The sequence below is a fragment of the Plasmodium inui genome (assembly GCF_000524495.1).
Source record: "Plasmodium inui San Antonio 1 unplaced genomic scaffold supercont1.4, whole genome shotgun sequence".
NCBI classification, from domain to species: domain Eukaryota; phylum Apicomplexa; class Aconoidasida; order Haemosporida; family Plasmodiidae; genus Plasmodium; species Plasmodium inui.
In genome coordinates this window covers 903132-914015 of record NW_008481838.1, presented here as the reverse complement: position 1 = coordinate 914015, position 10884 = coordinate 903132, and the positions used below count along the sequence as shown (strand labels likewise).

The following is a 10884-nucleotide window of genomic DNA, read 5'->3' as shown; positions in this document are numbered from 1 at the left end:
AAAAGGGAAAAGAAAAAAATGAAATATAAAAGCAGAACGGATGCCCAACATGTACGACGCTCGTGCCATGCCTGCTTAACAATGTTGAGAGCCAATTCCCTGTCGTAGACGTAGTTTGCAATTAACCGGTACGCATATTGCCTGTTATCGTCATGCTTCTTTGCAAAGGTTATTATCCTGTCCACCTTCCTTCGGGCCTCCTTTGCCTTGGCCTCCGTTGTTACAATTTTACCGTGTCGGAGAAGCTGCGCAAGAGTGGGGAAAATAAATTCGTGCGTTAGCATATTTCGTCCCTTAGCATATTTCGTTCGTTATCATATTTCGTGTGTATCCAAGCACACAAATGAGTGCACTTAGCAGAACTCCATCTTGCGCATAGGCATCAGACCACATGTGAGCTGTGCAACAGGGGGCGACAAAAACATAGGCATAAGAAACGTACACTGGTGGTTAGGGCTCTTAGCAGGGCTCTCCTTTGCGCTCTGTCTCTCCCCAATTTCCTGAAATTTTTGTTGGTATGTGCCAGGAGTGAGGTACTTCTATTATGCAAAACCGTTTTGAAGCTACTTCTATTTAGTATCCCTTCTCCGGACATACTCTGCTTTAACACATAAGCCAGTAAATTTTTGCAGAGGAAAAAAAACAATATGTGAATCTTCATTTGTTCATTTTAGGCAAAAAGTGAAGTTGAGGCGGCAATCAAAATTGGGTGGAAAGGCGAAAGCTGTTCAAGGGTAGCAAATGTGCAAAGGGACAATATGAAGATAATCTTCTCACGAAAAAAAACAGGGCCAATGTTACCGACGCGCGTAATAAATGAGGGGGGTACACCAATTTAGAGTACATAAAAAGTTGGTCACGAAGTGATGTAATACTGCATCAGCTGGACCTTTCGAGTTGTCTCAATTCACTTAGTATAAACGGTCCCTTAAAGGATTGGGAACGGACTGATACATGCAAAATCTAGATGATTTACTCAGCATTGCTGCTAAACGTGGGCAGCGAAAAAATTGAAGCAAAATTTGTTATACCTTTCACTTTACGGAAAAGTGTATACCATAATGGTTACCCCCCCCATCCTGCACTTAAAGGCTACATTAATTTGACCTGTTCTCGTTAGTAAAAAAAAAAAGAAAAAAACGGTTGAAGCGAACATGGAAATGAAATTCCGAAAAAAAAACAAGGGTCTCGTTTTCTTGGGCTATAACCTTAACCCATGTTTAAGTGGTGAGAAAGAACTGCTTAAAATTTATTTCGTTAAATTTAGCCCCAGGAAATTGTGCTTACCGTTTTGACAAAAGAATACGACATTTAAAACGTAATTAAAAATATATATTTATGTACGTAAGGACACATGGATAAAAAATGGTTATAAAAAGAGGCCTAAGCATAAACCCAAAAAAAAAAGAAAGAAAAGAAATCGAAAGGGAACTTTTTTTGTGCAGCTGTCCGCCCACCTCATTGGTAGAAATAAGCCAATTTATTGTCAGAAAGAAAAAAAGAAAAAACAATACTTGTGTAGTACGTGTTCCCTCTCGTCGTGTGGCACAAAAATATAGGGCTTACCGTGAGGGTAAAAACGCCCATAAAAGGGCAAACGATTTTCTGCTTTATTCATTATTCTACGCAAAAAAGATGGAGCGTAAAAAGTTCACCCCAAAAGGGAACGTAAGAACAAACAAACACACGCGGGTGATACGTAATATATATATTTGTTTCTTATGCATATGCCTCTACGCATATTTCACAAACGAATAGGTTGACAACCCGTGGCACTGCATGGCAACAAAAAAACGGACTGCGCTTCTGAAGCGGAGGAATAAAACGTGACTAGGCCCCTCAATGAAAAAGGGCTTTTGCGCAGATGGATATATAAAGATACAAATGTGCGTGCTTTTAGTGACCTCTCCGGTGGGGGAATTTCCCGAGTCATCCAATATTTGTGTGTAAGGTGGGTAAGCTTCCTGTCTGGCCACAGGCACTACACTCTCTACGACGCTGCTTTCGCTCCTTTCGCTGCTCTCCCTAGGCGCCCTTCTCGTGTCTCGTCGTCTTCTTCATGTAGCTTTTTCCCCTTCTCATGGCGGCGACCGCGTTATGCACCTTCTCCGTTTCAAACTCCGCGCGCTCCTGAACCCTGGAGAATCTCTCAAAGTCGCCGATGAGCGTGTTTGCAAATCCTTCCGTAATGGAGGCAGAAAGGTTCAGCAGGCCAAAGATTGGAGAAAAAATGCACCTGAGAATACACCCGATTATGATGCACACAGTTTTTAGAGTGCTGTTTCCTTTGTTTAGAGAGATCTTCGGATCATTGAATAACGAAACCCAGGGTCTGTAAAATGTATCTAGAAGCAATCCATCAAATCCGAGAATTATAGAATCTAAGATACTTGGTGGTCGTGGCCTTGAACCTCCCATTAATTTATGACAGACATTTAACATATGACTTAAAGATTGGAATAACCCCCCAACAGTGTTCACAACAAGTATGATAATTCCGCACTTAAATCCGGACATGAATCCATCGAAGCAGTTTGAACTCGTTTTAACTCCCCTAACCGTTTCTTTAAACAGGGCAAAGATTCCATTTATGAACCCTTTGATAAACGCAAAGGGGTTGGATAGCCATGCGCTGGGTAGGGACTGTCTCAGAAGTTGTCTGAAGTAAGAGACCCTTAAAGACTGGAATAAGCCATCCCATGTACAGACCATATAATTCCTCTTTTGCGAAATCAAATGTATTCTCATAGAGGGAGTATCGACGGGTAGTGCATCCACAATGTGTAGTATTCTCCTTGAAATCCTGTGTTCGGAAGTCCTTATAGAGGCTATAATTTCAATGGGGGTAATTTTGAACTCCCTGATATATACATGCTTGCTCTGATTGTCCATCCATCTCGGATTTGGGTGCAAAAATAGGTGAGAAGAAAATGCATTCATAAAAATTTTCTGATTTCTGAAGTACTGAATCTTTATTGGCAACACACGCTCATCATTCATGTTGTTAATGTTGTAGTAGGTATTATTGATCAAATTATGCACTTTCTTGTACTTATAATACCCTACTAACTTTTTGCATATTTTTTTATGTACACTGTTGGTGTTTTTATTTTTTCTACTCAGATTTGTTGATATGGAGCTGTTGGTGGAGTCCTCCGAACACATTTTCTCAGTGATTTTGTTAATGCTGAGTAGTCTATTCTGTGTTATCATTCTAGCTTTGGGGGAGCTAAAATAATACGAATAAGCATTTGGCTTAATTTCTGCTTCGCTGTCCTTCATGCGTTTGTGCTCATAGTTACGTATAGTCTTGTATTTATTTTGGTATTTATTTGTAGAATTCAAGATAATACTATTATTCACAATTTGGTTGTTCTTCAGGATGAAATCCTTCTTTGTTTTCCTCCTGATATAATCGTCCAAATATATCATTTTGAGAAAGTTCGCATCGGAAAATATTTTCAGCGTTGTGTTAATGGCACTTCTCGCCGTTTCTGATGTCGCAATGAGAGGGGGTAATGATTTCTCTTCCCGTTCGTACAGCAACAACAGCTGCTTTTCCTTCTCTATAATTTCTATTAACTGCTCAATCACCAACAATTCGATGTTCGCGTTGATGGGGGAGATCTTAATCATTATACTTTGATATATGGGGGCCTGCTTAAACGAGTCCACACAGTACTGCTTTACGTGAATATATAAAAATATGTCTTCATTCTCCTCAATATTGGTGTTTTTCAGGATGACGGGGATGTCCCCCTTTACGAAGTGGTCTATATGAATCTGCTCGATCAGGAAAATGGAATCTACATAACTGTTCAGAAAAACGTACTGTACGTATTCTTCCACTTCTTTCCTTTTTAAAATGTTGATGGGTGTGAACATCTGATTTATATCGTAGTTGATAATTTCTTTGGGGTATATATGACCACTGTATTTCAAATTGGACAGGTGGATAGCAATGATCACGTCTTGTCTGTGAATCCACGTGACGGTCAATCTGGGGATGTTAATTTTGTATATCACAGGAACGATTGGAAAATTGAAATAAACAAAATTCTTTTTTTTATAATCCAACATGTATTTCCTGTTGGCGTTTTTATTCGATAGTAAGATTTTTTTCCTGCTACTTATGGCGATTAACTTATGAATTTTACTGAAATTTTTTGTGCTCACAATTTCTCTTGCTAGATTATACTTTTCTGTGATGACAATAGCTCTGCTTCCATTATCTCTTATAATCAGAAAGGAGTATAACTCTTTGTTGACCAAGTTATGCCCTAGCAACATGTTATCCTTTTCCATTTTCTCTCTTCTCTTTCCATCCTCTTCCTTTTCTCCATCCCCGTTAAGAATGCGGTTGTCGTTTTTCACTTCTGCGAAGCTATCGTTGGAGTGGAATTCTCCCAAAAGGACATTCCCCCCTCTACTTTGCAGGTACGTTTTTTGTGAATTTCTTCGACGTGTTATAAAATATGCGTCTTTCTCATTTTTGTGGCTATCTCTCCTACCCCTGAAACTCTTCTCCGACGAACGCTTATTCTCCGATGAAAGCTTATTCTCCCCGTACACTCTATAAGGCAGCATGACCACATTGTCAATGAAGGAGTTAATAGAATTGATGCACCACGAGCTTTTCTGGACGCCCACAATTTTCAGGGCAATTTTGGAGGACTCAATTTCGTTATTGTTCCTCAGGGTGTAGTAAATGGAGCTGTAAGGATAAATCATCTTCACAGGGAAGTCTCCATTCTTCGTGCTTCTGCCCAAATATCTGTCGTAGTTATTGTTCATATACTTCTTTGTGTACTTATTCACATCCGTTGCGTACGCTATGATAAATTTCGTGGCGTTGATAATTTCGAATTTGGGTCTAACCGGAAGACTTAGAATGTAAAAGTACCCATTGTATGCGTACGGCAATTGCTGCTTGTCTCCAAAAATACCACTGCACACGTTTACTTCTACCAGCAAATTGTTTGTGTTATTTATCTGCGATTTATTTATGTTGAATAATTCGATCTGGAAATTCGATGGGACATTCTTCGGGATTAGGGAAAAAGGCTGCGAGCTGTATCCCTCTGTGATGTCCTTTATCTTTATGTAACTCCTATGGTAGTGGAAAGCTGTGATTTCTCCACTTCTTATGTACGTCTCATTTTTCTTTGCCATTTCTGCATCATTTGCGTTTTTACTATTGGTACTATATGTTTGCACCGTCTGGTTTCCCTCCACAGTTGGTGCTTTGTTATGGTCATAATTTGCAGAGCTTCTCTCCACCATCAGGTGGCTCCTACCTTCGATATGCCCTCCATGTTCGTTAAAGCTGCTATGGTTTATGTTGGACGCTTTTCTAGAACCCCCGTTTGTCGTATTTCTCTCCTTTTGGGTATCCCCAATTCGGAAGGCTTCCATGTCTGCCGCTTCGTCCTTGCTTACGTCAAGGGTGAAAATTTCCCTCCCTCTGGACGAATCACCGACGTTAATTGCGCACACGTCTTTTTCCATCGTGGTGTGTCTCGACGATTTATAGTTATTCACACTTTTGTTAACGGTGAGGGCATCTAATGGGAGTATTTCTTTATACGCGTTGTTAAAATCTGAGTTAAGGACTACATTATTGGTTGTAAAAATGCTATCTGACTTTCTACCCGAGTCGGTAGCAATTTTTACGTCGAATGGAAGCCTATTTATGAATATATAGCTATTGACAAAGGTAACAATTTTTGATTTATTAAATGGCTCCTCGGCATATCTGACGCAGATTCCTAAGGACAGAAATCCTCCTTCGTAATAATCCTTTTTCTTCATTTTCGATTTTCTGTTTTCTCTCTTATTTCTTGTGAAATCCCTCAGTGACGTCCTTCTTTTTGTATCCGGTTTGTGGTTCACTTCGTTAGCGCCCTCGTCTCCTGCTTCGTCTCCAACTTCGTCTCCTTCTTCATCTGCAGCTTCGTTCTCAGCTTCTATCTGAACATCGTTTCTGTTCCATTTAGAGTGCAGGTTGCTCTCCAGGAAGGCTATCCTTGTAGGGGAGGCATCTCCATTTTGTCCTCGCTGAAAAGACTTCCCTTTGCTTGCGATTTTGTTGTAATTGTCGCTCTGTGAGGAACTGCCATCAAAATGGTACTTTCCCGAGGATAACTTTGCACTTTTTGCATGGCTTGCCGATCCATTGGGCACCTTCCCCTTGTGTCTCCTGTTGATGGAGCTGAAGAAAGGGGTTATTTTGAACCGCTTTTTCTTATACATTCCTTTTTCCCCTTTGCTAAGTTTTGAATTGTTCTTTTCGCTTTTATTTTCGCGCTCGTTATCATGTGCCCCTTTTATTCTCTTCTTTTTTCTCTTTTTTATCAAACTGAACTTCAAAATGTCGTGCTTGTTCTTCCTTCTGTTGCTCGCATGGAACGCATCATCCTCTTCGTCTTCGTCTACGCCCGCCCCGTCGTCCTCCTCTGCTTCTTCCTCTTCTTCCACTTCCTCCTTTTCCATTTCGATCTGATCATTCGCGTTATCGTCGGAAATGTCTTCGTCAAATTCGGAGCACTTCCTCGTTTCTTCCTTCTCCTTAAACAGATGGAAAATGCTAAAACTTACCTGCGAGGCGGGGAAAGCTCCTGTTGATTTTTCATTTTCTGAAGAGAAGGAATCGTGTATGTCTCTTCCTCCCTGGGATGACAAATCCTTGTCCTTCTTCTCTTTGCTAAAATATTTATGTCCCAACTTATCAAGTGAGTACAAATTTTTGATGAAAAGTCTTTTCTGGCCCGATCCCCTCGTTGAGTAGCTAAAATTCGTCCTCTTCATTTTTCTCCTCTTCTTACTTTTTTTTTTCAACTTGCTATCATTATCATGTGTATCGTAGTAACTGCTATCGACGGAGTCCTCATTTCCGTCGTTTCCATAGGGTTCTTCCCTCTCATCCATGTTTTCAAAATATCCTTCATCTTCTCGCACTGCATGTATTTTGTCTCTTTTTACATGCATATGAAATAATCTAAATTTTCTAATTCTTTTAGAATTTCTAATTGAGCCTGACGATTTCTCACTCATTTTTCTTCTTCTCGTAAATAGGGTTTTATTACTCATGAGCATATTTTTGAGTGCATTTTTATACGACTTGTGTGTTGGCGACTTTTTGGTGGTTTTGCCCCTTGCCTCCTCATTTGAGTCTGCTGAGATTTCAGAGAACTTGGAGTTACAATAATATAAATCATTCTTGTTGTGTGGGAGGTAATAGGGGTCACTTAAGTTTTTCGAACAGGTTATTTCGTCTGTCTTTTCAGATAGTTTCCTTGGGGTGTGTTCACCTAGCTCGCTTTGTTTCTCTTCGCTGTTTGTCTCATTTCTTAGAGATTTTGCAGAACCCAGAGCGGGGGCGTCATTCGTGTTGTTCGTTTTGCTGCTGTTATTCGTATTTTTCTTTTCTTTCGTGTCTCGTTTGTCCACCTCGCCATCATAATCATTAAATAAATTATCGTCTTTCTCTTTCACTGCGTCATCGATGTCTTTCACTACTTTTACCTTGAATCTGCTTAGTGCTTTCACCATATCTGCGTCATCCCCAGGAGTGTGTTGTTCCTCTTCCTCCTCGAAGCCAGGCGCGTTCATTAAGTTGCTGTTTTTTTTTTTCCTCTCTTCATATTTTTCCCAAAATCGCACCTTCTGCTTTCTGGTGATTTTTCTATAAATCAAATTTATCAGAGGTCGTATCATGTTAGTCCTTGTGCAGTCAATCTTGCCGCTGACATTACTGCACAGAATTAAATTGTTATCATAATCATGCTTGTACGATTTAATCCTCACACTTTTGGCTTCCTCCTCCGTCATGTATAAACGGCTATTGGGCGGCAACAACTTGTTATTTACGTAGATGCACACATTTGTTGTATTTTCAAAAAAGAAGGGGAAATAAAAATCGATTTTTCTCCTGGACACATCAGCAGAAACAGTGATGTTTTTAAAAGTGTGCAAATAATCATACACCTTCCTATTCATTTGATTTATTTTATTTTCGAAATAAATATACTTCAATTCGTCATACGAGAAGATATTGCCAATTAGACCAAACTTGTGGTTCAGCACCTTGGTCGACGTAATCGTATCAGTGGTTGGCATATAAATGGGAAAAAAACCTTCCGTTGCGTACAAAAAATTGTACTTGAAATTATTCCTCCCCTGATAGTTATTCTCCTCGTTTTCGTCAAAACTGTGCATATTGTTTATGTTTTTTCTGAATAAATTGTCGTAGATGTTTTTTTTTCTGTTCGTGCTGGGACTATTACAACTGGTTGCTTCTCCATTCCTGTCATTGTTTTGAAATTCCTTCATCATTTCGTCGTACAGCATTCGGCTGTCTCTCTTGATGTTGGACGCACCTCTATTTCTGTACTGCCAATAGTTGATATTTTTGGCGTGCTCCTCCTTCAAGTTACACGCACCGTCTCCATTGCTTCGGTTGTGGTTGTTGTGGATGTTCTTGTCGTCGTTGCCAGCGGTTCGATCATCATCTGCGCGATGGTTTGCGCCATGGCTTGTGCGATCGTTTGTGGCGCCGCCTTCAGCATTCACGGCGTAGGACTCGCACGCGCTGCTTCCCTGGCTGCCCTTCTTCATCGCGCTATTAATATTGCCCCCGTAGAACGCCTCGTTCCAGTCGGGCAGCTTGACGTCCTTGAAATCGTAGTAGCCCTTAATTTCATTTGCGTAGTCATATATGAAATTCATCTTCTCTATTTGCAGTCCATGGTAAAACATCTTCATGTAAAACGCCTGTGTGCAGATGGGCAAGCACCAATAATGATGCGGAGGCACCAGGGCGAATAGTTCCTGCTTCTTCAAAATTTTCGTAATGTCATCATTCATTTCGTAGTTCGTTTTGTGGAGCTTTTCTTCCTCGATCTTATTTTCCTTCTTCTTTTTACTGATGCTGAACAGACTTTTCTTCTTCTTCATTCTAACAATGACCGTGATGGGGTTTGGTAGGTTGTTCTTTATGGTGACCATGGGTTCTATGACAACCGTGTAATTGTAGGAAGTGTCTTTTATATGCTGAGTGGGAACATCCTTAACTTTTACGAAACAGTGAAACATTATCAAGCCTTTAAAAATTATCTCAGATGGGGATATGTCTAGCTTCTTCTGGTAAATGTTATTGTTATTAAGGGCATACTTATTTAATAGTTTGTAAAGGATATTAAATGGAACAGCTTCGATGTCCAAGTTTTCTTCTTCTTTATTGCTTTTTCTTAAGTTTTTCATGTTATATTTTTTTTCTTTTTTTCTGAGAATTTTAATGTATGGCAAACTACAATCGTACAACCAGAAGAGCGGAATGGCTCTCTTGCTGAAAGGCAATATGTTTATGTAGTCTCCTTTTTTCGATCTTTCCTTTTTCTTGTTTTTTTCTACATGTGGTGTAAAATGTTTATTATTATGACGATGATAACTGTGGTGGTTATGCTGCTGGTCGTGCTGGTAGTGATAATTTTTTACGTTCCCTTTGCTCTTCTTTTTATGCTTTTCATTTTTTGCTCCTCCATCTGATGTTTCCCACGCAGAGTAGTTCGCGCTGGATTTTCTGTTTTTTTTTAGCTTCCACCTGAAATGTACACGCGAAAAATAGTTTGTCTTGCCTTCCTTGTATATTCTGAAATACAGCCCCGAGTTGTTTTCGATTTGTATGCAGGTACCTATGGAGAGGCACCACTTGTTTCTTATGATTTCGGGCTCAACCAGCAAGTTGTGCTTGACCTGCGCAGGGTGGGAAAAATGAGGATCATGTTGTAGACACGTGGAATGAATTCCCACGTTGTGGTGATGATGGTGAAAAAACACTCAGGGCACATCAGTATCATTGGTAACAGAAAAGATCCCCTGAAGATGTCTGCCCCCTCGTTGCGCTAGACAGCATCAATGAACACCAGCAATGGTGAGCTTGGACGGCCGGCACAGTTCTGCTGTCTCTTTTGGGAAATATCTCATGGGAGCGCATTGTTGTTTGCGCATTAGGTAAATGATTGCAGGCGTCTGCGTGCCATATGGCTCAAAAAGTTGTTCACTCTGTTGCGCTCCGATTGTTTCTTATCGCTCGCTGATCCTGCTGCCCCTTTTCACACGACACTTACATTCGGAACCTTATACGCACGCGAGTACAAATCGTCCGTGTATAGCACGCCGATGTAAATCCAGGAGGGCTTCTTCTTTATTATGTTGATAATTTTGTTGTCCTTGTCGTGGTCCCTGTATAGGAAGGGCATCCGGTAGGTGAGCTGATGGAGGATGTCATACACACTCTGTGTGTTGTCATAGAGGAGGTGCTTCTCATGCTTGGCCACTGAGTTGTGCAGATTCTTTTTTTTAAAACCAATTTTGCATATGTCCTTGAAAACGCTATTCAAGTCGTGTTCATTGGTGATAATGAAATCTTCCGAGTTCCTAGTCATTTCGTAAAATTCAGAGTTCATCTTCTTTTTCTCCTTCTGCTTGTTAATGCAAAAGTAGAGGCACTCGCAGGGAAACTGGTGGTATTCGTTCTTGTCTATAATGTTCAACTTCCATGTGTAGTTGTTATTCTTCGTCCTCGTTTTGTAAAAAATGATAATTTCTGAGTGAAGATCATTGTAAATCTCAATGTTGGAGTTCTTCACGTCACTGATGTCTTTCTTAAAATTTAAATTTGCGTACAAGTATTTGTACAAGTAGAGGAACGAAGTGGTGATATTCAAGTTGATGCTTGTGGTGTAGAAGTGGACATACAAAATAGGAAAATATTTAAATTTCTCATTTATTAGAAAGTTAAACGTTATGGGATTTATTATATTGTCCTGAATGTTGTACATATTGTCATATGTTTTTAAGCTTACTTTAAAAGTCAAATGCATT

General features: G+C 40.0%; 2 protein-coding genes across 2 annotated transcripts in view; both read right to left on the bottom strand.

Moving 5' to 3' along the window:
• The window catches only part of C922_01368 (50S ribosomal protein L17), a gene marked incomplete at both ends in the record, with an annotated part of 1499 nt that extends 838 nt beyond the window's left edge, over positions 1-661 (bottom strand). Inside the window, 2 exons of the mRNA XM_008816974.1 lie at positions 81-245; positions 443-661. Of these exons, the coding sequence (XP_008815196.1) occupies positions 81-245; positions 443-661 (384 nt within the window). The remainder of the gene's footprint in view (positions 1-80; positions 246-442) is intronic.
• A 1364-nt stretch (positions 662-2025) lies between these two features.
• C922_01367 (hypothetical protein) lies at positions 2026-10883 on the bottom strand (the record flags this gene model as incomplete). Its single annotated transcript, XM_008816973.1, has 2 exons — positions 2026-9753; positions 10128-10883. The coding sequence occupies 2 exons, from the start codon at positions 10881-10883 to the stop codon at positions 2026-2028; spliced, it is 8484 nt and encodes a 2827-aa protein (XP_008815195.1).
• Position 10884: the final 1 nt, after the last annotated feature.